Consider the following 27,880-nt stretch of genomic DNA (forward strand, 5'->3'; position numbering starts at 1 on the left):
AAAAAATACAAAAATTAGCCGTGTGTGGTGGCTCACGCCTGTGTAGTCCCAGTTACTTGGGAGGCTGAGGCATGAGAATCACTTGAACCTGGGAGGCGGAGGTTGCAGTGAGCTGAGATCGCGCCACTGCACTCCAGCCTGGGCGACAGAGTAAGACTCCATCTCAAAAAAAAAAAAAAAAGTCTAAAGGAAGCAGATGGTCTTTTCTTCAACTGCTTGATTCATTTAACATTTTTGAGCAGCAGAGCTGCGGTCTTTGGCCCCAGGGCAGGAGTGGGATGGTGACAATCTGTGGGTCACCCCAGAACCCCTGGGAGGTGGGCGGCTCCTCCCTCACCTCACACGAGGCCCGGCCATCTGTCTGCCACAGTCTGGGAGGGCTAAGGTAGAAATGTGTTGTTGGGTTTGTTTTTAAACTAAGTGTTTGCCTTTCAGAAAATATTTTCAGAACCTGGAAGCTTATCCATGGCCACCGTCGCCAAGCTGCGTGAGAGCTGCAGGGCCCGGCTGCTGGCACAGGGGTGAGCATACCTGTCTCCTGCGTTGCTTGTCTCCCTCCGCACAGACGGCGATTCTCCTTTCCAGAGTTGACACTGGACCAGCTTTCACTGCTTTCCTTTTTAGTGTTGTAAACACTTGACATCACTACACTTTAGCTGTGAATTTTTTAAAAGAGCAGTTAAAATCAGGTCATTCTACCAGCTTTTGATTAGTTATGAAGTCATACTTTTTAAAGAGAACTTTTTACCTGAGATATCAATAATATATAAAATGTGAGATGTGGGTTTGTATCTAATAATGTATGCCAACACTTGTGAGTTTGTGATCAGTTTCTCAGCTGACTGGAAATGAATGCAGTGGTCACTGAGGCCTTCCCAACGGCAGTGTAAATATTCCGTTCCTTTCTGTGGCACAGCGCTCGGTTTATGTGAGCTTCTGCATGTAGTAGGTGATTTCTCTTTAGCAAGGTCATTTTTTTCCCTTCAACGTTTAAGTTCTGGGTACAGGTGGAGGGTGTACAGGTTTGCTGCATAGATCAGTGTGTGCCATGGTGATTTGCTGCACAGATCATCCTGTCACCTATGAAGCCAGCATCCCTTAGCCCTTCTTCCTGATGCTCTCCCTGCCCCCAACCCAACAGGCCCAGTGTGTGTGTCCCCTCCTTGCCTCATGTGTTCTCATCAGAAGCTCCCACTTGTGAGAACAGGTAGTGTTTGGTTTTCTGTTCCTGTGTTAGTTTGCTGAGATAAGGGTCTCCAACTCCATCCATGTCCCTTCAAAGGACATGCTCTCATTCCTTTTTATGGCTGCATATTATACCATGATATCTACGTATGAAAGGTAATTCTTTTAATGATTTAAAAATTATTTTACATGAATGAACCAGACAACTGTGCCAGGAACTCGGGCCACTCCAACACCATTCCCTACATCTGGCACCGAGACCACCCTCACCCGTTTCCCTGACACTCTTCTCTCTGCACCGAGACCACCCTCACCCCCGTTTCCCTGACACCCTTCTCTCTGCACCGAGACCACCCTCACCCCTGTTTCCCTGACACTCTTCTCTCTGCACCGAGACCACCCTCACCCCTGTTTCCCTGACGTCCTTCTCATGCGCTCCCATTTTAGCTGACGAAAGGACAAGGCCCACACAAAAAAGAAAGAGGCTTTTTATTACATTGTTACAGGCAATGCATTACGTGAGCCGGTCCTGTGTACAGTCCCCCAGCCGCGGCCAAACATCACGAGAAGCACCTATCCCACATTGCACACAGCGCAGAACAGGATCACCCCGAATGTCAACAGAAGACCGAAAATCACTTTACAAAAAAAAAATAAAAATAACACCCATTTTTATATTTAAAAAAGTGCCAGCCCTTGAGCCGCAGAGCATTAGAGACGGCCAAGGACATGCCGCCGCTGGAACGAGGCCGCCAGCCACGTGTGGCCAGGCCTGTCCTGGCTTTTAAAGCTGAACTGAGGTGCTCCAGACACACATCTCTGGAGTTCCTCTGTCTTAGGATGTTCCCTCTCTACTGTTGTAATGTGTGAGCATGTCAGCCTGACGACGAGTGACCTTCATGCGTCCTATGTGTGACGGCCGGAGGCTTTCCCTTTGTAAGGCTTAAATCTGAGTGCAGTAAAGAATGAAGAAACCAAACACCAGAATCCTAAAGTCAAATGATAGTGGAGCCAGTGCCCATGGAGAGCAGCACTCCCACCCTCCCTCCGAGAGAGCAGCACTCCCACCCTCAGAGTTCTACTTTGGTAAATATTAATGTTTAACCAGTTAGCAAAATATTTAACCCAGTTAGCAAAATTAACACCGTCATTTCAATAGTTACTCTGTTGTGCATAGTAAATGCTGCAAGATGAACTTCACATTGGATGAAGCAGATTTGAGAAACGTTTGCCAGAAAGTGTGCCTCCCCCTCGACAGGACCCTAAGCCCAGGGAAAGGAACAGAGGCCCCTGCAGCTGCTGTGCCTGCGCACGCCGGGCTAGATCGTCTGGTAGCCGGCGTGACTCCTCTTCCTGCCGACGAGGTAGGCTATGAGGACGATGAGGACCAGCCCCGCCAGGGCGCCGCCCACAGCGATGGGGATCAGCATGTTGTTCTCGTCCAGCAGACACTCCTCCACTGCCAAGACAGACGGATGGCGTCAGGGCTCCGCTCACACGGGGGCCTGCAAACAGGCCTCTCTCCCCACCCACCCTCCACATCAGGCAAAAGGCAAAGAGGAACCCTGGCAGAAGGTTCCAGGTCGAGCTGGAACTGTCACTTGGGGAAGCCACTGCAGAGACTGGTACTCTCTGCAAGCGAGGAAACCATACACCTTTCTTCCCCGTCTGGAATCGGGCTGTGGCCGGACAGCTGTGCCGTGTCCAGGGCCTCTGGGCACATCAGATGACAGTTTTGTATTCGACTTTCATGGGAGAAGTGCCACCGCTGTTTCTTAAAACGATTCCCTTACTCTCAAATGGTACCGGGGGCTCCTAGCTGAGATACGCTGGGCCTCGCTAAGGCGGGGGAGCTGCCTCAGACCGGGAAGAAGAAACAGCTCCTTGCGGAGGAACAGGGGCATCGCCCCAGCCCACACGGAAGCAACTATATGTCCACAGGCGGAGTCTGAAGCGCGTTCTCCACACCCCACGACAGCTGCCCTCGGTGACACTCACCAGAGCCAAACTGGCCACCTTCCACCTTGAAAGCCTGGACCCACACTTTGAATATGTTGACTGAAAAGGCCTTCGTGACGCGGACGTGCTCCTCAGCGTTGCACTTGTAGGAGTTGCCGACGGTGGCCTGCAGGGCTCTCAGGGAGCTGTTGGCAGCTTTAAAGGCAGGGTCTGCAACACACAGAGAAGTCTAATGACTCCAGGACACCCTGGGCAGGGGGGCGGGGGATCGCAGAGATGGTGGGTTCTCACCTCTGGCGTCAGGAAGAGTTGTATTCAACTGGATTCCTTGTAGGAAAAACCGGCTAGAACTTGCATTCTTAAAAAGAAAAATGATCTTTAACCACTGAGCAGATTCACATATTTATCATCAAACTTCAATGGTCATTTGGTAATAAACCCAACTTCCTACGTTTCTAGTATTAGAACAAAACTGCAGAATATCTTGTCTATAAAAGGCGTTGTGTATCTCTGGGGAATGAAAATTTTAGTTCCTTCCAGACCCTTTTCTGAGAGTCTTGCTCTGTTACCCAGGCTGGAGTGCAGTGGAGTGATCACCGCCCATTGCAACCTGAACTCCTGGGCTCAAGCGATCCTCCCACCTCAGCCTCCCAAGTAGCTGGGACCAGAGGTGTGCGCCACTACGCCCAGCTAACTCGTTTTATTATCTGCGGAAACGGAGCCTCCCTGTGCTGCCCAGGCTGGTCCTTCCAGACCTCTTGAGAGAGTCAGATTCTCTGGAAAACGGGGACTGCAGGAGCTATCACGGCACAGGAAAGCATGATTTGGAAAGCTAAAATTATAAGAAACTGAACCGTTAATACATTTGCACAGCGATTTAAAAAGACTGACAAGTGACAATTATATGCTTCATGTCTTATGCTGCTAACTGCACAGGAATCCACCCAGGTAGAAATGCCATCACAGAGCCACAGGGCAGCAGCATCTGAGGCCAGGAGGCCATGCAGCAGACCCTCATCCTGCATCCTCTCCCCTGCAGCCCCGCCCACATCACCTGCTCCATCTGTGAATGGAATGGAGAAGGGGGAGGGGAACTAAGGAACTCAAAGGCCCAGGATAAAGGGAAGGCAGAAAAAAGTGAGGCCGCCTCCTTCCTAACACTGCCTCCCATGAGCAGACCCAGGTCACATAAAGATGTGGCGGAGACACAGTGGGCGCCCCCACAGAGGCGCCGCCCCAGCCTCACCATCCCGAACTGGAAGAGCAGGACGGTGGTGCCCTCACTGTGCAGCTCCAGAGTCACCAGGTGGGCGCCGCAGCTCCCGCTGGCCAAGGTCTTGTTGGGGTTAATGTTGAGAAGCCTTGTCACCGTCTGCGTAAGACAAGCAAGTCACCACCCTGGCTCAGGTCTTACACACTCTCGAAAAGACAAACGGTCCTGAAACCATGAATTCAAGGCCACATTTGTTTTAACCCAAATCAGAAGGAAAACACTGAAAGGCCACACAGATTTCGGTGATCTGTGCAGATTTCGGGGTCCCAAGATGACTCTCCCTGCCCCCGTTGAGTGCAGCGCCCCCGCGTGGACGGCACCGAGCAGCACCACCTCCCCCAGGGCGGTCAGCCTTGCAAACTCACCCCATGGCACGCAAATCGACCCCCACAACCCCCACAGCCTGTCACTATTAGGGGAGAAAAACTATTTCAAAAGAAAACTATAAAAATAACACTTAAATGTTTCCATGATAAATATGTAAGAAACCTTAGGTTCTATCAGGGGCCAAGTTAATGTTTTAGGCTCCATAGGCCACACCGCTCAATAGGCCATGCTGGACACCAGCCTTGGATGATGCAACCAGCAGGACGGCTGTGCTCCTACAAAACAGACTCCCTGACACAGATGCCAGCTCTTGTCCTGCAGGGTCACGTCCTGCAAGCTGAGCTCCCACCCTGCCTTACAGCATGAAGTGCAAAGATGCGTGCTCTCGGTGCACAGGGAGCAGAGGCCCCGCCCTGCTGTGCCATCCCCTCTCCCAGGCGAGGCCCAGGCCTACCGTGTTGTCCTTCCTCTCGTAGGTGAGGTTCAGCTGCAGCCCCATGCTGGCCAGCAGGCAGGTCCCGTTGGTGCCGCTCACGTTGTACTTGTCCACAGAGGGGCTCTCGGGCACGGGTGAGGGCGAGGGGCTGGGTGGTGCAGGCGGCGGCGCTGTGGTTGGGGAAGGCCTGTCTTGTTCACAGCGCGTCTCTGCAGGTACAGTGGAGGGAGATCCAGGTCCAGGTTTGTCATAACCATCAGCAGTTACAGTAAGATCCAAACTCAGAAACAAAACTACACCTGTGGCTCTGGCGTCCTTGGTGACTAGTTTCTCAGTCTCCCAAGGTGGCTCTCGCTAATGCCCTTCTACATGCACAGGACAGAGCTGGGTCCTGCAGACTGCAGACGGCTCACACAGGCCCCCGGGCACCTTCAGCCTTCACCTCCCACTACCCAGAACAGTTCTGCCTGGGCAGCAGGCACTGCCCACCACATGCCATGCCTCGTGGCTGGACAGGGTCCACTATGCCACCCTCTTCCTAAAGTAAGGGTGAGAAGGCCTTGACCGCTGTCATGAAGGAGTGGACGCAGGAGGCTGTGCTGCGTGGCCAGCCACCTCACCCCATGGGAAACGGTGACGACTCAGAAACTGCTCCCTGAGCTGTCGGGTGGGTGCCAGGATCGTGCTGGAAATACTACCCAGAGGAAAACAGGGTTTGCAGCGCACACAGACCAGCCAGGTGGGACGCAGGGCAGCCAAGGAGGCCCTCTGGCAGGACAGGGGTCAGGCAGCCTCCGTAAGGACCCCACGTGTGAGCAGAGACTCAAAGGCGGGCAAGGCTAGCTAGCTGTGTTGGGTTTTCATCTGGGGAGGTGGCTGTGGGGGGTGGGCAAGCATCCTCACGAGGGAGAAGGTACTGAATGTGGGTGCGTCTGAAATCCCCGGACAAGAGGGAGTCTGTGGAGGGGTCACATGGCACCCCCAGGGAATGCACAGCAGTCTGAATGTGACTCTGTCCCTCAGCAACTGACCCAGCAAGATGTTCACAACACAAACATATTCAAAGTCAAGGCAGACCGAACCCTCGGCAGAGCTCTACGAGTCTCTTCTGTGGCCGACACCCACACCAACACACCATCAACCTCGAAATCAGTTTCTTTTACCGCCTTGTTTCTGTGGATACTCAAGAGTAATATTTATATAATTTCTACCCAATTCGATCCTTTCCACATCTCTGCTAGGCTGAGTCACCACACGTGAGCCCCAAATATCCAGGGTGGGCAACCCTGCGGGGAATCTGCCCCCATAACTCCTTCAGTCACTTGTTGCTTCCGCTTCCATCTCAACAGTCAGTGGCCAATTCAACCTTCACACCCCATCTACTCAGGGGAGGAAAGAGACAGGAAATGTCACCTATGACGGCACCCCAACGGGTTCTGGGACACACAACACAGGAGCCCCGCAGCCCGGTGTAAACACACAACGCAGCAGCCCCGCAGCCCGGTGTAAACACACAACGCAGCAGCCCCGCAGCCCGGTGTAAACACACAACGCAGCAGCCCCGCAGCCCGGTGTAAACACACAACGCAGCAGCCCCGCAGCCCGGTGTAAACACACAACGCGGGAGCCCCCGCAGCCCGGTGTAAACACACAACGCGGGAGCCCCCGCAGCCCGGTGTAAACACACAACGCGGGAGCCCCCGCAGCCCGGTGTAAACACAACGCGGGAGCCCCACGCCCCGATGTAAAAGCCCCTTCCGGACAGAGCGGAAGATGGCAGAGAAGAACTGCAGTAACCACACGAGGCTCTGAAGTGAGAGGCACCGACAGCCCCTGGGAGCCGTCCCAGCCGGGGATGTGCTCAGGGAACCTCGCTCACTGCCCTTGGCTAAGCTGCAGGTTGACCAGTCCTTTCCAAAACAGCTTCACCTGCTGGGCATGGTGGCTCATGCCTCTAATTCCAGGGCTTTGAGAGGCCAAGGAAGGAGGACTGCTTGAGCCCAGTTCAAGGCCAGCCTGGAAACACAGGGAGACCCCATCTCCACAAAGTATTTCTGAAAAATTAGCCAGGCATGGTGGCATGCGCCTTAGTCCCAGCTGCTCAGAAGGCTGACTCGGGAGGGTCACTGGAGCCTGGAGGCTGAGGCTGCGGCGAGCAGTTACAGTGCTACTGCACTCCAGCCTGGGAGACTCTGTCTCCAAAAACAAAAAGCAGCTTCACAGTTCCTTTATAAAATATTACAGGCCAGGCGCGGTGGCTCAAGCCTGTAATCCCAGCACTTTGGGAGGCCGAGACGGGCGGATCACGAGGTTAGGAGATTGAGACCATCCTGGCTAACACGGTGAAACCCCGTCTCTACTAAAAAAAAAACTACAAAAAACTAGCCGGGCGAGGTGGCGGGCGCCTGTAGTCCCAGCTACCTGGGAGGCTGAGACAGGAGAATGGCGTGAACCCGGGAGGCGGGGCTTGCAGTGAGCTGAGATTCGGCCACTGCACTCCAGCCTGGGCGACAGAGCCAGACTCCATCTCAAAAAAAAAAAAAAAAAAAAAAAAAAAAAAATATTACAGAACACAGTTGAACAGGCAAAAGTTACATGTGCAAAACCCAATCAAAACTGGCCAGTCTCCAAATTCTAGTCTAGATGGCCACACGACACACAGAAAAAGTGTAACCTGCGCTGCTCTGACACTTGTTTTAACCTGTGGTCCACGTAACACGTTCATTTCCCCCCTTGTTTCTGTAGAGTGGTCACGAGAAGTTGGAAACACATCATCAGGTCTGACCACCAGTTTAAAGAACTGGAACTTGAAAAATGAGTGTGGATAAAATGCCCGCTTCCTTCTACCCGAATTACAAATGCAAAACCCACACTCTCCTTCCCTGAACTCATACTATTAATACCAAAGTCCTTCCTGCTGAGGACGAGGACACTGACGGAGAGCTCATCACACAACACACGAGAGTGCCCTGCGCTGCCCGGGGGGAGATGGTGGCACAGCAGCCCCTTGGGAGACCTGAGAACCTGGGGGTCCGCCGCACACCTCTCCCAGCCCTCTCCACAGAGCAGCATGTAGCCGGGCCTTTCCAAAGCTCATGTGCTCTGAAGGCCCCTCCTCTTCTCCTGGCAACAGCAGATCCTCACATCAACCTGCAGGCTGCAATTCAGAGCCTCAAGGGTTCGCACCCAGGCTTCCGGCTCATAGCTCCCACAGCCCCTCTTACAGTCTTTTGTGAAAATGTTGGCTGTGTCAGGCCTTTGACCTTCTCCTGCCCCTTTCACCTGTCCTAAGGCAGGACTCATCCTCCCCACCTTTCTGATGGTAGGTCTTTTTTTTTCTTTTTTTTTGAGACGAGTCTCACTTGCTCTGCCACCCAGGCTGGAGTGCACTGGCGCCATCTCAGCTCACTGCAACCTCCACCTCCAATGTTTTACCATTGATTCCTTCTATTTAAGCTAGTAGTCAGACTTTGTTCCTAGGAATTAAAAAAAAAATGCTGCCAAATTGGGTGGGAGGTGAGACACGGTGACCTGTGTATAAAGGTGACCTCTATTTCCGACTCCTAACAGAAGTCAGGCAATCCTCTGATTCATTCAACAAGCGTGCACCTATCAGACCCTGAGGATAAAAGACGAAAACACCCCACTCCTCCAGGTGAACTCATAAACCCAGAAGCCTGGCTGAGCCTCACCATAGATCTGCTAACCCCATGTGGGCCTGCGCTGGAAATCCAGTTTGGATAGACCCCTGGCTGACTCCAGCCTCAGGCACAGCTGCACTCAGACCCTCCAGAGTGATAGTCATCTGCCCTGTTTTTTTGTTTGTTTGTTTGTTTGAGATGGAGTCTCTCTCTGTCACCCAGGCTGGAGTGCAATGGCATGATCTAGGCTCACTGCAACATCCACCTCTTGGGTTCAAGCAATTCTCCTGCCTCAGCCACCTGAGTAGGTGGGACTACAGGCACCTGCCACCACGCCAGGCTAATTTTTGTATTTTTAGTAGAGATGGGTTTTCACCATGTTGGCCAGGTTGGTCTCGAACTCCTGACCTGAGGTGATCCACCCACCTCGACTTCCCAAAGTGCTGGGATTACAGGTGTGACCCACCGCATCCAGCCACATCTGCCCTACTTTGCTCAGGAAGGAAGGTACAAAACCAACAGGAAAGTCCATTCAAAGTTGGCTTGTGCTTCATTTCCTTTAAAAATAAAATCTATGAGGTCCCCAAGCTTTATTAGATAAGACGATGTATTGAAAGGCAATTCGGGCCGGGCATGGTGGCTCACACCTGTGATCCCAGCAGTTTGGGAGGTCAGGAGTCCGAGACCATCCTGGCCAACATGGTGAAACCTCCCCTCTACTAAAAATACAAAAATTAGCCAGACGTGGTGATGTGTACCCGTAATCCCAGCTACTCAGGAGGCTGAGGCAGAGAATCGCTTGAACCCAGGAGGCCGAGGTTGCAGTGAGCCAAGATTGCGCCACTGCACTCCAGCCTGGGCGACAGAGCAAGACTCTGTCTCAAAAAAAAAAAAAAAGCAAGATGAATGATGCTTTCTGGTCAAGTGCCACCCAGGCTGGAAGCAGCCTCCAGGAGGCCCCGGCCCAAGCACATGTGCATCTCCACAATGGCTGCCTCCAGGAGGCCCCGGCCCAAGCACATGTGCATCTCCACAATGGCTGCCTCCAGGAGGCCCCGCCCCAAGCACATGTGCATCTCCACAATGGCTGCCTCCAGGAGGGGCAAGTGGCCAGGGCTGGGCTGTTGGGCCTTTTCTACTTGGAATCACATGCGTGTTCTCCATTAAAAAAGGAACCAATGTCCGGGATCTGGACACGGAGGGAGGCTGTACATGCACAGCAGCAGAGAATACACGGAAACCTAAGACTGCTCTCAAAACTAGTCTATCTTAAAACTAATTATTAGCCTGAAGAAACAGTTTCTCAAAAGAACCTAACAAGCTTCTCTGGGTCGACCTGTGAAGCCTTGTCTTTCGTCTAGAGAATCCTGCCACCTGTCTCAGGCGCTCAACATCCTTGCTGACCTCCACCTAGCAGCCCCTCACTTCCAGGCAGAAGTAAGGGAGCCATCACGCGATACGCACCCTTTGGTCACACAGCCACATGCGGACGTGACACGTTCTGCAACGGTGTCTGGGCCTGGACAATAGGGAGTCCCCAACCAAGGTCAGCACCCAATTCTCTCTCATTTCCCAAAAGCTCTGACAGACAGTACATGCCTTTCCTTCTCCTCTTCAAGCCACACTGATGCAGCCCAGAGGCAGCCAGCTAGGTGTGGAGCCCAGATAATTTGGAAATCGATAACCGGGAACATTACCCCCATGTGTTACTCTTAACTCCCACTCGGGAGGGAGTGCTGCCCTAGCTGAAGTCATCTTTAGCTCTGGCTGACGTGTGTCTGAGAGCATGAACACACCTAGACAGGCTGCCAGGAGGCCGTCCTCAGACATACGCAGCCCGTGACCTGGACAGGCTGCCAGACGGCCGTCCTCAGACACACACGGCCCATGTGAGAGGACTCTAGCCCGCTCTTCCCGATGAAGCAGACACAACTCCAGGCTCCGTGTGAACAGAGGCTGCACCAGGAAAGGGACTGTCACCACGGCCCCCGGGGCCTTGTGTTGAGGATTAAAGGCAGCAGCACCTATAGAGGACCCAGCTCCCAAGTGTGTTTCCTTCCGAGCCTCCCCTATGGGAGCCCACATGGCCCCATCAAGTCCCATTCACACCCAGGGTTTCCAAGTCGGGCTCCTTTTCACCCACTCATCAGGGAAGGCAAAGTTTGCTGTAAAGCAAGAGACAGTAAGTATTTTAGACTTTGTGGGCTGTGGCTCTCTGTCAAGACAACACAGCCCTGCCACTGTTCATACAAAAGCAACCACAGATAATGTGTAAATAAATGAGTGTGGCTGTGTTCCAAGAAAATTTAATTAATTTATGGACACTGAATTTTAAATAATCTTTATGTGTCAATAAATATTCTTTTTCTGATTTGTGGTATGTTACATTTACAAATCAAAAAGCCAGTCTTAGCTCATGGGCTGTATGGAAATTGGAGTTGGGCAAGACCGGCCCAGCACCAGGGGCTGCCGGCCTACAAGAGGACCTGCTCCTCGGGAGCGGGAGGCGGACGAGCCTCCTGGAGCCCAGCAGTCACTCCTCAGCCTTTAAGCGAGACTGCTGAGGAATGTTGCAAACCAAAGGTCTCTACAGTAGTTCTCAAGATTAGAGAAGGCTGTGATGTCTCCATATATTTCTAGCAGCCAGGAAAGCCCACCCTAAGGGATGTCTCCATACATGTTTCTATCAGCTGGGAAAGTCCACTCTAAAGCAAATCACAGGCCCTCACACTTCAGCAAAATGACAACCACCTATGAGCTGGACTGTGAGGCTCGGGAGAGAAGCTCCTCAACAGTAACAGGATTTAGCGGGTGTCTGCTAGTGAACTCTGGGCCAGATGCTGAGATACACACTTCGCATGCATTTCTCTTTTAATTCTAACAACCTTCCAGGACAGGCTTTCAATCTCATCCCACATGCAAAGAAAATGAGAGGTAAACTACTCTGCTCGAGATCACAGGGCCAGGAGGTGGCCTGGACCCTGCCTGACCCCAGAGCCTGGCGGCTGGGTTAGCAGGTGCATCATCACGGCCCTGACCTCCTCAGAGAGGCAGTGCTGGTCTTTCTGCACCTGTCAATAAGCTGGCTGGCAGGAGCTGGGTGGAGATAAGACTAGGTCTCTGTGTGAAGGCAACTGGCTCAAACTGCAAGAGATCTGTGACCCTGATCCCATCATCTCTGCCCCAGTAGAAGCACAAAGGTTTCAACTGCTTTACCCTTCTGACGTTTTCAAGTAATAATTGTATGTATTTACCATGTGTGTCAGGATGTTTTGAAATACATCTACAGCTAAAATCAATCACTTTTTTATGGTGAGAAGAGTTAAAATCTACTTAGCAATATTCAAGCCAGAATATCTTATTAACTGTAGTCACATGCTGTACAACAGATCTCTCCAACTAATTCCTCCTGTCTTCCTGAAACTTTCTATCTTCTGACCAACTTCACCCCCTAGCCCCTGGTGACCACCATTCTCTCTAGCTCCCCGAGTGCTACTTCTTTAGCTCCCATGGGAGGGAGACCACACAACATCTGTCTCTGTCCTGGGATATTTCACTTCAATCTTCTACCCTTTTTAATCAACATGTGTCCACCCTCATCTACAAGTCACCTGCCCTAGGAAGAAGGATGAGAATATTCTGCAGAGACGTCCCTGGCCGTGTGCACACCCCTTCCAAGCAGAGCCCAGCGCCAGGACACAGAGGAGTGAGGTCACCCACAGTCACTGCAGCCCAACTACCCACCCACTAGCACCAGAGGGCCAAGGGTCAGTGTCCTACCTTCCCTGCTGAAGTTGCTGTTGGAAAGGTATGCCTGGATGGTGGCATCATGGAGCGTTACGGTCACGTTGTTCATGTGGACCTGGGTGCCACTAACACATCTGTATTTTTTATCTATATCTGCCCTGATGTCAGTTATAGATTCCACAGTCTTGATTTCTAGATTTAAAAAGAAAAAAAAAATATCACAATTGCAAACCACTTTTAGTACTTATACTTAGTTTATTATTTTAGCCCTGACGTCAGATTCCACAGTCTTGATTTCTAGATTTAAAAAGAAAAAAAAAAAATCACAATTGCAAACTACTTGTCGTACTTAGTTTATTTTATGTCTTTTTTATTTTTTTTGAGATAGAGTCTTACCCTGTCACCCAGGCTGGAGTGCAATGGCGTGATCTCCGCTCACTGCAACCTCTGCCTTCTGGGTTCAGGCGATTCTCTTGCTTCAGCCTCTTGAGTAGCTGGGATTACAGGCACGCGCCACCACGCCCAGCTAATTTTTGTATTTTTAGTAGTGAGGGGGTTTCACCATGTTGGTCAGGCTGGTCTCGAACTCCTGACCTCATGATCTGCCCACCTCGGCCTCCCAAAGTGCTGGGATTACAGGCGTGGGCTACCATGCCTGGCTGCGTGTTTTTTATTTTTATTTTATTTTATTTTATTTTTTGAGACGGAGTCTCGCTCTGTCGCCCGGGCTGGAGTGCAGTGGCCAGATCTCAGCTCACTGCAAGCTCCGCCTCCCGGGTTTATGCCATTCTCCGGCCTCAGCCTCCCGAGTAGCTGGGACTACAGGCGCCCGCCACCTCGCCCAGCTAGTTTTTTGTATTTTTTAGTAGAGACGGGGTTTCACCGTGTTAGCCAGGATGGTCTCGATCTCCTGACCTCGTGATCCGCCCGTCTCGGCCTCCCAAAGTGCTGGGATTACAGGCTTGAGCCACCGCGCCCGGCCTGTTTTTTATTTTTTAAAGAGAGTCTCACTCGGTCACCCAGGCTGGAGTGCAGTGGCGCCATCTCAGCTCACTGCAACCTCTGCCTCCTGGGTTCAAGCGATTCTCCTGCCTCAGCCTCCTGAGTAACTAGGATTACAGGTGCCTGCCACTACACCTGGCTAATTTTAGTATTTTTAGTAGAGACAGTGTTTTGCCATGTTGGCCAGGCTGGTCTCAAACTCCTGACCTCAAGTGATCTGTCTGCCTCAGCCTCCCAAAGTGCTAGGACTACAGGTGTGAGCCACTACACCCAGCCTGTAATTCTCAGGTAAAAGTAACTTTAGACCATCCTCCAACCCAATTTTCTATCACTTTATAATCGGTCCATCTTGGTTCTTACCTTTGGAGCTTGCATTGGGGAAAAGGTGTGTGTCTGACAAGTTATAAACAAAACTCATGAGCTGGACGCTGTAACGTGTTGCATTTCTTGTGAAATTGAGGGTTAGTGTCTGTCCTCTTCCAAAAGCAATCACGAGACTGGGGTTGGAAGTGTTCTCTTTTCCACAGGAGCTGCTGTTGAGCACTACTTTGGCATCTGATGGCAGGTCAAAGGTCATGTTCTAGAATAAACACAAATATAACCCAATTGGGATACAGGCTATTAAAAGTTCAAAGAGAGATTTTCTGTAAGTCTGATATAAACTTATCCTCCATTTCCAGCTCAGATATCACTACTGAGGTACCCATTTTTAATATAAACCAAAGAAAGGTTACTGTTATATGTCAGTAACAGACTAAAAAGTATTTCAGGTATAAGAGAAAGTTGACTTAATAATTCTTATTATCAAAAATTTGCAGCTGGGCATGGTGGCTCACACGTGTAATCCCAACACTCTGGGAGGCTGAGGTGGGGGGACTGCTTGAGCCCAGGAGTTCAATACCAGCCTGGGCAACATAGCAAGACCCCATCTCTACAAAAACAAAATAAACTAATTGTGGTGGCATCCGCCTGCAGTCCCGGCTACTCAGGAGGCTGAGGCAGGAGGATCGCTTGAGCCTAGGTTTGAGGCTGCAGTGAACTACGATTGCACCACTGCACTCCAGCCTGGGCAACAGAGCAAGACCCTGTCTCTAAACAGAACAAAAGAACCCCATAAATTTTCTGTTAATATAACAGAATTTAAAGCGTCTTGAAATTGAAATAACTGATACCAGTTTCAGGGTGTGATATATATTTGAGAAAAGCTATCACTACTTTTTTGCTACAGAAATGTTAATTTAAATAATGTGTCTTTAAATAAAGGAAGTGTTCACAGCACAAATGTTTAAATTTACTATTATAAGCAAAACAAGCAACTGGAAAACCACCTAATGTTCATCAAAATAAACCAGATAGGTCAAATAAACTACAGTGAAGCAGTATACTAATGTGGGCAAAAAAAAACCCCATGAAACTACAGAGGTGATAAAGACATGCTTTGTGAAATAACAAAGTGCATAACAGCATAAGATGACCTCATTTGTGAAACATAATTTACAACAAAATATTTTAAAAATCCAACCACCGAAACCAAACATTAAAAAAGTGATGTAGAAATTAAATAAAAAGTGCTTGGAGACCAGGTACGTTGGGGCACGCCTATAATCCCAGCACTTTGGGAGGCCGAGGTGGGCAGATCACCTGAGGTCAGGAGTTCGAGACCAGCCTGACCAACGTGGAGAAACCCTGTCTCTACTAAAAATACAAAAATTAGCTGGGCACATGCCTGTAATCCCAGCACTGCGGGAGGCCAAGGTGGGCAGATCACTTGAGGCCAGGAGTTTAAGACCAGCCTGGCCAACATAGTGAAACCCATCTCTACTAAAAATACAAATAATTAGCTGGCCATGGTGGCACGCACCTGTAGTCCCAGCTACTGAGGAGGCTGAGGCACGAGACTCAGTCAAACCTGGGAGGCGGAGGATACAGTAAGCCGAGATCTTGGCACTGTACTCCAGCCGCCTGGGGGACAGAGTGTGACTCTGTCTCAGAAAAAAGAAAAAAGGCTTTGACAAGTATTTATAATTTGAGACTGGACTTTTTTTTTTTTTTTTGAGATGGTCTTGCTCTGTCACCCAGGCTGGAGTGCAGTGGCAAGATCGTAGCTCACTGCAGCCTCGACCTCACAGGCTCAAGCAATGCTCCCACCTCAGCCTTCCAAGTAGCTGGGACCACAGGCACACTCCACCATGTCTGGCCTTTTTTTTTTTTTTAAAGAGATAAGATCTCGCTGTCTTGGATTTTTAAAATATTTTGTTATTACAAAAGGCTTTAGTCATCCCAAAGAAACACAAAGCCATTTCAACAAAACTACTAAGGAACATTTTAATCAAACTAGTACAGTGTTTGTAGGACTGCATGTCAAACCACCATTTATATACATTTCTTAGAGTATAATAATTTCTCTAAAGTGGCTCACGCCTGTAATCCCAGCACTTTGGGAGGCCAAGGCGGGCGGATCACAAGGTCAGGAGATGGAGACCATCCTGGCTAACACGGTGAAACCCCGTCTCTAACAAAAATACAAAAATCAGCCAGGCGTGGTGGTGGGCACCTGCAGTTCCAGCTACACGGGAGGCTGAGCAGGAAAACTGCTTGAACCCAGGAGACGCCCGAGGTTGTGGTGAGCTCAGATCGCGCCACTGCACTCCAGCCTGGGCAACAAAGCGAGATTTCGTCTCAAAAAAAAAAGAAAACTAGAAAAATGTTCATGATAGGCCGGGTGCAGTGGCTTATGCCTGTAATCCCAGCACTTTGGGAGGCCAAGGTGGGCGGATCACGAGGTCAGGAGATCGAGACCATCCTGGCTAACACGGTGAAACCCCGTCTCTACTAAAAATACAAAAAATTAGCCCGGCATGGTGGCGAGTGCCTGTAGTCCCAGCTACTCGGGAGGCTGAGGCAGGAGAATGGCGTGAACCTGGCAGGCGGAGTTTGCAGTGAGCGGAGATCGCGCCCCTGCACTCCAGCCTGGGCAACAGAGCGAGACTCCGTCTCAAAAAAAAAAATGTTCATGATAAACAGTGAGGTGCAGCACATATAAAGGTTTGTTATTGTGCCTGTGGCTATGGCACATGACAACACAGGTTACTGACAACGCCAGAAGGAAATACACAGATAGGAAAAGCACTGAGTTTATATGGGGCCATTTTTCAAAGACTTGGTTGAAATGTTAAAAATCATCTTTCCACACACACAAGGGAAGCATGAAGTGCCCTGGTGTTTCCTACCTTAGGGCCACTCTTGGTGTCGTAGTTCACTGAGAAGGCCGCAGAGAAGTTGGCCATTATGCAAGCCGTCCCGTTGCCATTTTTCACCATAAACATTGCTGCTGATGCACAATGCATGAGGCCTGTCAATTCCAGGGAAGACAGAGACCATCAAAAACACTCCAGAAAACACGACTGAGTATCCCCAGTTTCCACAGCTGTAGCAGTGATGGGTTTTGTTACAAGATTCCACTGTTTCTCTTTTTTTTTTTTTTGAGACGGAGTCTCACTCTGTCACCAGGCTGGAGTGCAGTGGTGCAACCTTGGCTCACTGCAACCCCTACCTCCCAGGTTCAAGCAATTCTCCTGCCTCAGCCTCCCGAGTAGCTGGGACTGCCGGCACGTGCCACCAAACCCAGCTAATTTTTGTTTTCAGTAGTGACGGGGTTTTGCCATGCTGGTCAGGCTGGTCTTGAACTCCTGACCTCAGGTGATCCACCCACCTTGGCCTCCCAAAGTGCTGGGATTAGAGGCGTGAGTCACTGCACCCAGCCTCCACTGTGTTTCTTAAATCCAATGAAGAACTAGACACATGGATTACGCGGCCAGTTCACCTGGTGCCCTGTCCCTCACAGATACTGTTCTAAAATTGTCATCTCTAAGCCCATCTGATTGAGTTTGCCAGCCTGGTCTTTTGCTATTTAGTGCTTTATTTCAGAACACTTATCAAGAAGGCACATGTCAATTTCTGCGTCATCCTAGGCATACGCTGCTCTGCCTTTTTCGGAGGATCTCTGTAACACGGGGTGCCTTGAAGGCACGACTTGCCCATCTGCAGAAACCCAAGGGAGAGCCTGCAGCATCTTTCACTGTGGTCCTCACCTGCTACTTAACATCTGGTTAGTTTTATTTCTCACGGACTCAAAGGGCTGAGCTCTTTGCCCAATTTCAGAAAGGTCCTCACAGCACCGCACATCCGGTGGAGTGGCCTCCCTTCCCCATCCTGAAACAAAGGGACCGAATGGAAGCGCTAGAGGTCTTGCCAGCTTGACAGTGGTCACTGCTAAATATTTCCTCTCTTACCCCACCCGCTTCCCCGATCAGGATGTTTGGTAACAAATGCAATCTGATCACTATGGTAGAGACACTGGTAATTGTACCAATTGCACGTTATGACACAGTTTTTCATTACAGATTGGAAAACAGGTATTTTTGCCTGTTCTAAAGCCAAACACCGATCTGCCACCACTGGGAACCATGCAGAAAATGGTATGCTTTCACTTGTCTCTGCTGCTACAAGCTCGTGTATGCCAGTCCGGTGAGCACTCACCCCCGGGGGCTGATCTCACACTGCGTGAGCACACACACACCCGGGTCTCATTGGTCACGCTAAGTTTAAGTGCAGTTCAGGCACGCTGTGAGAGCAGATACCGAAGGACAGGACGCTCAGCTTTTCTATTATTTTTAATTTTATGTAATGTAAATGTATGAATGTAATGTACTATGTACGATGATGGATTTTTCAGCTTGGTTGGTATCCTAATGGATCATACCGTAGACTTTGGATACTTGAAGATCATGTGTTGAGTAATTACAACAAGGTCCTTGCTTGTAAGCATGTCTTGAAAGAGTTCTTAGTAAATATGTAATAGTTTAATATTCCAGCTTACTATTCCCTGGAAAAGTAATGGATTCCAATGAATCCAGCTCATTTCAACCTTGGGTCTTTCACAAAATAAAATCTTTAGAGCAACTATTCTTCAAGCCTAAAGCAAATCATATAACCAGAAGTCCCACCTATCTTCCCTTTGGTAAAGGAAATACCAAAATCTATGTCCATAAAGAAAAGGTGCTGCCAGGCACGGTGGCTCACACCTGTAATCCCAGCACTTTGGTGGGAGGCTGAGGCGGGTGGACCACGAAGTCAGGAGTTCAAGACCAGCCTGACCAACATGGTGAAACCCCGTCTCTACTAAAACTACAAAAATTAGCTGGGCATGGTGGCAGGCGCCTCTAGTCCCAGTTACTCAGGAGGCTGAGGTAGGAGAATCGCTTGAACCAGGGAGGCAGAAGTTGCAGTGAGTCGAGATCGTGCCACTGCACTCCAGCCTGGGTGACAAGAGCAAAACTCTGTCTCAAAAAAAAAGAAAAAGAAAGAAAAAGAAAAGGTGCTACAGGACAATGAAATAAAGTAGGGCGTAAAAGGAAACCTCCAGTCTACTGTCTGCTTTGCTTGGTTTTTCAACCCACTCTGCAACACTCAGGCAGGATCATACTAACGGCACTTCCAACGAATCCAGAGAATCTAGAGAAGGTTCTGTCACTTATTTTCAACATAGTAAAGGTTTCTAAAAACAGACAAAATATTGTCACTCTTGTGAGAGATCAGATGAGTGCACAGAAGCTGCAGCAGATGCCAGCAAGAAAGCAGCAGCGGACAGGCAGACACAGCAGACACCAGAGACTTAACACTGACAGGAGCTCAGCGTGGACACGGCCACTGCCCACCCCGCCCTCAGCTGAGGAGTCACAGGGCTCACAGCCACCGCTGACAACCCAGGTGCCTGCATGGGAGAATCCACAAGCTGGCTTTTTATTAAGCTGCCTTTTTTTTTTTTTTTTTGAGACGGAGTCTCGCTCTGTCGCCCAGGCTGGAGTGCAGTGGCCGAATCTCAGCTCACTGCAAGCTCCGCCTCCCGGGTTTACGCCATTCTCTCGCCTCAGCCTCCCGAGTAGCTGGGACTACAGGCGCCTGCCACCTCGCCCGGCTAATTTTTTGTATATTTTAGTAGAGACGGGGTTTCACCGTGTTAGCCAGGATGGTCTCGATCTCCTGACCTCGTGATCCGCCCGTCTCGGCCTCCCAAAGTGCTGGGATTACAGGCTTGAGCCACCGCGCCCGGCCTAGCTGCCCTTTTATAAGTTTTCTCAAACACGATTTACCGACCCAAAGCATTTCATTAGGAAATAATTCAAACTAAGTCGTTTTTCAATTATACAATTTTCTTTTCACTTAGTACATATGCTGAGGGTTTCAGCTTTTTTATTTTTACTTGAGACTGAGTCTCACTCTTGCCAAGGCTGGAGGGCAGCAGCCCTCCACCTCCCAGGTTCAAGCGATTCTCGTGCCTCAGCCTCCTGAGTAGCTGGGACTACAGGTTTGTACCACCACATCTGGCTACTTTTTGTATTTTTAGTAGAGATGGGGTAGGCAGGGTTTTGCCATGTTGGCCAGGCTGGTCTCCAACTCCTCGCCTCAAGTGATCCACCTGCCTCGGCCTCACAAAGTGCTGGGATTATAGGCATTAAGCCACCATGCCCGGCCAGGTCTCAGCTTTCAGAGGAAAACAAAGAAATATTATTAAAATAAATTTAAAGTAAGCTTTGGCAGCACAAGATGCCTGCATTACTCTGGAGAGACCCAGGAATTTTGAGTTATTAAACTTATGCTCAGAAGGCAATTTTGGTAAAGAGGAAAATAAGAGCATTAACACACAGAGCTTGAAGAGAAAATGTATGTATGCTAAGGTCAGAAGTTTTTTAAAAAATTCCATAACAGGCCAGGCGCGGTGGCTCATGCCTGTAATCCCAGCACTTTGGGAGGCTGAGGTGGGTGGATCACAAGGTCAGGAGATCGAGACCACGGTGAAACCCCGTCTCAACTAAAAATACAAAAAATTAGCCGGGCGAGGTGGCGGGCGCCTGTAGTCCCCGCTACTCGGGAGGCTGAGGCCGGAGAATGGCGTGAACCCAGGACGCGGAGCTTGCAGTGAGCAGAGATCCGCCACTGCACTCCAGCCTGGGTGACACAGCAAGACTCCGTCTTAGAATAAAAAAAAAAAAAAAAAAAAAAAAATCCGTAACACTGGCAATTGGTTAGCAAAAAAAAAAAAAAAATAGACAAAACACCTTCTCAAATAAGTTTCAATATTCCCAGCACCTGACAAGTGTCACAGTCCAACAGGACAGCTGTTGGCAGCATCGCCAAGGTGGGCACCCCGGCCTACTGGCAGTCCTGTACTCAGACACGAACACGATCACTTCTCCAGGGATCACAGAGAGGAGGAACTGTGGCTTGTTCCTTCAAAATACTCCCACTTGGGAGAAATCCTATTCTCTGAAAGTGCTGCTGCTATGGGAAGCATGCGTGCTTCTGAGTTAGAGGCCTCGGTTCTTGGAGGCTCCTCCAGCACTTACTAGCTGTGCAACCATGGCCAGTAGCAGAGCCCAATCCCCAGTCTCTGCGCCCAGAGCAGGAGGGGAAAGTGCCAGTGCCTCGGGGCTGTCGGAGCAGCTGAGCATTTGGTGCCCAGCACTAACGCCAGCTTTGATGTCAGCTATTATTAAACATCTGCACAGGCACAGAAGGTTCCTATCAAGTTCATCATTCAATCCTCAGTATCTGACACAAAATATCAAAAACTATCTCATTTATTTTATTTATTTATTTTTATTTTTTATTTATTTATTTTTTTTGAGGCGGTGTCTCGCTCTGTCGCCCGGACTGGAGTGCAGTGGCCGGATCTCAGCTCACTGCAAGCTCCGCCTCCCGGGTTTACGCCATTCTCCTGCCTCAGCCTCCCGAGCAGCTGGGACTACAGGCGCCCGCTACCTCGCCCGGCTAGTTTTTTTTTTTTTTGTATTTTTAGTAGAGACAGGGTTTCACCGTGTTAGCCAGGATGGTCTCGATCTCCTGACCTCGTGATCCGCCCGTCTCGGCCTCCCAAAGTGCTGGGATTACAGGCTTGAGCCACCGCACCCGGCCTAATTTTTTTTTTTGAGACGGAGTCTCGCTCTGTCGCCCAGGCTGGAGTGCAGTGGCCAGATCTCAGCTCACTGCAAACTCCGCCTCCTGAGTTTACGCCATTCTCCTGCCTCAGCCTCCCAAGTAGCTGGGACTACAGGCGCCCGCCACCTCACCCGGCTAGTTTTTTGTATTTTTTAGTAGAGACGGGGTTTCACCGTGTTAGCCAGGATGGTCTCGATCTCCTGACCTGGTGATCCGCCCGTCTCGGCCTCCCAAAGTGCTGGGATTACAGGCTTGAGCCACCGCGCCCGGCCAACTATCTCATTTAACAAACACTTGGAATGCACTTACTTTGTGCCAGATGCTGCTCTAAGCACATCCCAATTATCATGACAACTCTTCACATCACAGGGAGATTAAGGCATAGAGCGGTCAATGAACCCACCCAGGTCACGCAGCTAGTGAGTGGTGCAGACCTAGATCTAGAAGAGGGTCTTCTGACTCACAGCACGTGCCACCTCTGAACCACACTGCCTCTCCAGCACTTGACGACTGAGGGAATGGGCTTCCCATCAGGACACACTGGCTAGGTGCAGTGGCTCATGCCTGTAACCTCAGCACTTTGGGAGGCTGAGGAAGTCGAGGACTGCTTGAGGCTAGGAGTTCCAGACCAGGCTGGTCAACACAGCAAGAACTTGTCTCTTAAAAAAAAATTAAAATTTTTCTGAATTAAAATAAATAAAAATTAAGAAATACCTGCTTTTGACATTAAAGATTACCATCTGAAGAAATGAGTAAAAAACTTCATTTTAAAAAATTAGGCCGGGCACAGTGGCTCACGCCTGTAATCCCAGCACTTTGGGAGGCTGAGGCAGGCAGATCACCTGAGGTCAGAAGTTTTATACTAGCCTAGCCAACATGGCGAAACCCCGTCTCCACTAAAACAACAACAACACACACACACACACAAATTAGCCGGGCGTGGTGGCACACGCCTGTAGTCCCAGCTACTCGGGAGGCTGAGGCAGAAGAATCACTTGAACCCGGGAGGGGGAGATTGCAGTGAGCCGAGATTGAGCCACTGCACTCCAGCCTGGACAACAGAAAGACACTCTGTCTCAAAAAAAGAAGAAAAAAAAATTTATTAAGAAATCACATCTTAGGCTGGGCACGGTGGTTCAACACCTGTAATCCCAGCACTTTTGGAGGCCGAGGTGGGCAGATCACCTGAGGTTAGGAGTTTGAGACCACCCTGACCAATCATGGAGACACCCTGTCTCCACTAAAAATACAAAATTAGCTGGGCCTGGTGGCACATGCCTGTAATCCCTGGTACTCGGGAGGCTGAGGCAGGAGAATCACTTGAACCCAGGACGCGGAAGTTGCAGTGAGCCAAGATCCCACCACTGCACTCCAGCCTGGGCAACAAGAGTGAAACTACAACCAAAAAAAAAAGAAAGAAAGAAAGAAAGAAATCACATCTCAGCATCTTAGTTTTTGTTGGCTTGATTTTTTTAAATATGGCATTTTTGTTCTACTTAACCAATGATGCAGAATCATTTATAAAGAATTAAAAGAAAAAAATACCATCCCAGGCACTGAATCACAACCTCTCGAGGCAGGGTATAAATGTGTGTGTGTGTGTGTGCATACATATATATATATTTTTTTTTTTTATGGAAACAGTCTTGTTCTGTCACCCAGGCTGGAGCCCAGTAGCATGATCTTCACTTACTGCAATCTCTGTCTCCTGGGTTCAAGCAATTCTCCTACCTCAGCCTCCCAAGTAGCTGGGACTACAGGTGCACACTACCATGCCCGGCTTATTTTTTTTGTATTTTAGTAGAGATGGGATTTCACCATGTTGCCCAGGCTGGTCTCGAACTCCTGAACTCATGCAATCCACCTGCCTCGGCCTCCCAAAGTGCTAGGATTACAGGTGTGAGCCACCGCGCCTGGCCGTATATTTCTTTTTAATTTTTTTTGTAGAGACACTGGTCTCACCGTGTTGCCCAGGCTGATTTCAAGCAATCCTCCTGCCTTAGCCTCCCAAAGTACTGAGATGACAGGCATGAGCAACTGTGCCTTGCTGTGGTATGTATATTTCTAAAAAGCTGATCCTGTGGATCTATGCATATGTTTGGTTAAGAGCCACTGCTATAAAATTGATCCTTTCTTCATGTATGTACTCAGCATTTACTACGTGTCAGTCAGTCAGGGAGACACACAGGCCAAAATCATCCCAGTACAGCCGACCAGATGCTACCATGCAGAAGCACATGCAATAAAAGTCTTGGGAACAGAGAAGAAAGGGGAACGTTGTCTGGGATGGGGCTAATGTCATACAAATTCAAAATTATAGGGCTACCAAGACATTCTGACCTCAAATCTACTGACAAATTAGTTCTTTCCATGGCATAACTGACAATCTGCACAATCAAAGGTAACATCAGTTAGCAGAAATTTTTTTTTTTTTTGAGACGGAGTCTCGCTTTGTCACCCTGAAGTGCAGTGGCATGATCTTGGCTCACTGCAACCTCTGCCTCCCGGGTTCAAGCAATTCTCCTGCCTCAGCCTCCTGAGTAACTGGGACTACAGGCCTGTGCCACCATGCCCAGCTAACCTTTTAAAAATATTTTTAGTAGAGACAGGGTTTCACCATGTTGGCCTGGATGGTCTCGATCTCTTGACCTAGTGATCCACCTGCCTCAGCCTCCCAAAGTGCTGGGATTACAGGCATGAGTCACCGCACCTGGCTTTTCTTTCGTCTTCTTTTTTTTTTTTTTGAGATTGAGTTTCGATTTTGTCACCCAGACTGGAGTGCAATGGCATGATCTCAGCTCCCTGCAACCCCTGCCTCCCGGGTTCAAGCAATTCTCCTGCCTCAGCTTCCCGCGTAGCTGGGATTACAGGCGCCTGCCACCACACCACGCCCAGCTAATTTTTGTATTTTCAGTAGAGATGGGGTTTCACCACATTGGCCAGGCTGGTCTTGAACCCCTGACCTCAGGTGATCCACCCACCTTGGCCTCCCAAAGTGTGAAGATTACAGGCGTGAACTACTGCACCCAGCCAAGTATAAAGTTTTTCAAACCTCCTAAGTGACAGTTGCTCAAGTGGAAAGAGTAAGGCGGTCATTCTGCTGACATCAATGGTTTAAAGGGTCACATTATGCAATCACAGCTAATCCGATCTATCAAGACAAGTTTCAGTTCATGCTTGTCTGAGCTTTCTAAGTATTCAAACACAGCAGCTTTAAGCAATGCCTAATTATTAATATAGTGGAAATTCGTAATTGAGCAGTTTGTTTTTTTTTAAAGGTTTTTGGCTAAATTTGCACATTAAAATAAACATTTTAAATATCTTTAAATACAAGTTGTTAAAAGGCCTTTTTTAAAAGTTGGATTTTGGCCAGGCACGGTGGCTCATGGCTGTAATCTCAGCACTTTGGGAGGCTGAGGCAGGTGGATCACGAGGTCAGGAGTTCGAGACCAGCCTGGCCAGCATGGTGAAAACCCATCTCTACTAAAACTACAAAAATTAGCCAGGCATGGCGGCGTGCGCCTGTAGTCCCAGTCACTAGGGAGGCTGAGGCAGGAGAACTGCTTGAACCCAGGAGGCAGAGGCTGCAGTGAACCAAGATCACACCACTCACTGCACTCCAGCCTGGGTGACAGAGCGAGACTCTGTCTCAAAAAAAAAAAGTTGGGCCGGGCACAGTGGCTCAAACCTGTACTCCCAGCACTTTGGGAAGCAGAGGCAGGCGGATCACCAAGTCAGCAGTTCGAGACCAGCCGAACCAACACGGTGAAACCCTGTCTCTACCAAAAATACAAAAATTAGTCCAGCATGGTGGCGGGTGCCTGTAATCCCAGCTACTCTGGAGGCTGAGGCAGAAGAATTGCTCGAACCCGGGAGGCAGAGGTTGCAGCGAGCCAAGATTGTGCCACTGCACTCCAGCCTAGGCACAGAGCAACTCCATCTCAAAAAAAAAAGTTAAGATTGTAAACATAAAAGATATAATGGAACAGACCTTAGAAGCCTAATTACATGAGCAATATTCCAATCACAATATTAGGGAGTTACGGATTTTTCACTTCATTTTTAAAGTGAGGTGTTTTTTTTGTTTTGTTTTTTTGTTTTACGGAGTCTTGCTCTGTTACCCAGGCAGGGGTGCAGTGGCGTGACCTCAGCTCACTGCAACCTCTGCTTCCTGGGTTCAAGCAATTCTTCTGTCTCAGCCTCCCAAGTAGCTGGGATTACAGGCGTGCGCCACCATGCCCGGATAATTTTTGTATTTTTGTAAAGACCAGGTTTCACCATATTGGCCAGGCTGGTCTCGAACTCATGACCTCATGATCGGTCCGCCTAGGCCTCCCAAAGTGTTGGGATTACAGGCATGAGCCACTGCGCCCGGCCTAGAGTGAGTTGTTAAAACATGAAACAAAACATCAAAGTCATGAGGCTTATGAGCATCTGTAACAAAGAACAATGCAGTTGCTGCGACATGACAAGACTTGTTTCTGCAACTCCTCTCATTAACTACACTGGACCCTGTCGCAGGAGCTGAGCAAGGCTTCAGGTTTACTATTGGAATAAGTTCATCTCTGTGGCTATTCAGGCAGTTCAAAGAATTCATTTTACACAACAGGAAAAACAAAAAAGGGAAACCAAAATCCATTCACTCACGGTAACAGAGTTTTAGTGTTGGATGGGACTGAGGGATTTAAAGAAGTCAAGGCAGATGTGTACAGGAGTGTATTTCTGTATCTACTCAACTCACATACACTCCCTCAGCCTGATTCTGCATCACCTTTCAGATCCTGGCACTTAAGATAATCTTCCCGGCCGGGCGCGGTGGCTCAAGCCTGTAATCCCAGCACTTTGGGAGGCCGAGACGGGCGGATCACAAGGTCAGGAGATCGAGACCATCCTGGCGAACACAGTGAAACCCCGTCTCTACTAAAAATACAAAAAACCAGCCGGGCGAGGTGGCGGGCGCCTGTAGTCCCAGCTACTTGGGAGGCTGAGGCAGGAGAATGGCGGGAACCCGGGAGGCGGAGCTTGCAGTGAGCTGAGATCCGGCCACTGCACTCCAGCCTGGGCAACAGAGCAAGAAGACTCTGCCTCAAAAAAAAAAAAAAAATAATAATAATCTTCCCATATTACTGGGGGGTGGGGGGGGAGGTGAGAAAACAGTGCCCCAGAGGTGGGGCGGCGGGGTGCATCCGGACTGTCTTAAAGAGACAGCACACATCCTCTTATGAAGAGAATAAATAATTAGAACGAAATTCACCTGTCAATACAATATTGAGCACCTACTACCGGTCTGAGCTCTATGAACTGACCGAAGAGAACGGTGCTTCCCCACGTGTTCCCGGGTCCCGCATTTTGGCCTACAGGAACGGCGCTCTTTAAACTACTTACTAGACATGAACATTGCCACCGTGAGTCTGACGCCAGCTTTCCCTCATCTTGTCTGCTATGGAATCTTGTGAAATCCCAAAGATAACTTTAAAAATTATTTTAACATACACGTGAATTCACAATAACATAAATACATTCGCATCTCCTCCACACCGCTGCAAGAGGCGAAAGGTTCAAGTACAAAGGTGGGGAATGCTGGCGCCGGCTTCTCCCTGTCCTGGCTGAAACTCATGTTGGGAAGAGCTTGATCTAGGTCACCCGCCCGGGGGCTGAGACCACAGACGTCCCTGCCACCTTCGGCGGCGCAGCCTCGTCTAGATCTCACCGCCTCAACTTGCCAGGAAACTTAACGACCTGAAAGCACCAGAACGCCGAGCTTTCGCACTCAACATCCCAGAAAAACTGAGTTCAGTGAGACAGACCCTAGAGGAGCCAGGTCCTGGGATGAGACCTCCTGGTCCCCCAAGCACCTGCCACTGAGTTCTGCCCCGACCCTACGACCCCGAGAGAAACACCGTCCGCAGGCAGAGCCGGCCGCGGCTGGGAGCAGTGGGTGCGGGGCGACCCGCGGGACAACGACCCGGCAGCTACCCGCCCTCAAGACCCAGGGGCCTCGTCCCCGCCCGGTCCCGCCGCTCCCAGGCCCCGCCTCGACCCCCTCACCGAGCAGCAGCAGCAGCAGGGACGGCCGGGCGCTGCCGGGGACCGCCATGGCGCGAGGCGGCCGGGTACAGTGCGGGGAGCGGGGGCGCGGGCGGCGGTTGGGCAGCGGACTGCCGGGCGCGGGGGCGGCGGCGGGGCGCGGGAGCCAAGGGCTGGCGTGAGAGACGGCGGCGTTCCCAGACGCAAGAGGCCCGGCCACTGCGACGCCGGCTCAAAGAAGACCCCGCGGCCGGCAGCGCCTGTCACGTGAGCTGCGCCGCGCCC

At 50.1% G+C, this 27,880-nt stretch overlaps 2 protein-coding genes across 4 annotated transcripts in view; one reads left to right on the forward strand and one right to left on the reverse strand.

Moving 5' to 3' along the window:
• The window catches only part of GRTP1 (growth hormone regulated TBC protein 1), a 42,242-nt gene extending 40,371 nt beyond the window's left edge, over positions 1-1,871 (forward strand). For 2 of the 3 annotated variants that reach the window (XM_033177161.1, XM_033177163.1), the window contains one exon: positions 436-1,871. In XM_033177161.1, coding sequence (XP_033033052.1) covers positions 436-525 — 90 coding nt within the window. In that variant the 3' untranslated portion in view covers positions 526-1,871. The remainder of the gene's footprint in view (positions 1-435) is intronic. The other variant, XM_033177160.1, reaches the window with a different exon arrangement.
• LAMP1 (lysosomal associated membrane protein 1) lies at positions 1,658-27,880 on the reverse strand. Its single transcript, XM_033177159.1, has 9 exons — positions 27,617-27,880; positions 16,801-16,922; positions 13,931-14,150; positions 12,602-12,760; positions 5,199-5,389; positions 4,391-4,516; positions 3,436-3,502; positions 3,184-3,354; positions 1,658-2,644 (listed from the first exon to the last, which is right to left on the reverse strand). Exons 1-9 carry the CDS (start codon positions 27,663-27,665, stop codon positions 2,505-2,507), a joined length of 1,245 nt encoding a protein of 414 aa, XP_033033050.1. The 5' UTR covers positions 27,666-27,880; the 3' UTR covers positions 1,658-2,504.

Source organism: Trachypithecus francoisi, unplaced genomic scaffold (assembly GCF_009764315.1).
Source record: "Trachypithecus francoisi isolate TF-2019V2 unplaced genomic scaffold, Tfra_2.0 Lachesis_group18, whole genome shotgun sequence".
Taxonomy (NCBI): Eukaryota; Metazoa; Chordata; class Mammalia; order Primates; family Cercopithecidae; genus Trachypithecus; species Trachypithecus francoisi.

What these genes read in the sequence shown, in the direction of transcription:
- LAMP1 (XM_033177159.1), bottom strand. Translation starts at nt 27,665, where the DNA reads ATGGCGGTCCCCGGCAGCGCCCGGCCGTCCCTGCTGCTGCTGCTGCTC. An exon ending in AACTCTTCCTGACGCCAGAG is followed by an intron (nt 3,355 to 3,435) that starts GTGAGAACCCAC and finishes TGTGTGTTGCAG; the next exon opens with ACCCTGCCTTTAAAGCTGCC. An exon ending in AGGTGGCCAGTTTGGCTCTG is followed by an intron (nt 2,645 to 3,183) that starts GTGAGTGTCACC and finishes CTGTCTTGGCAG; the next exon opens with TGGAGGAGTGTCTGCTGGAC.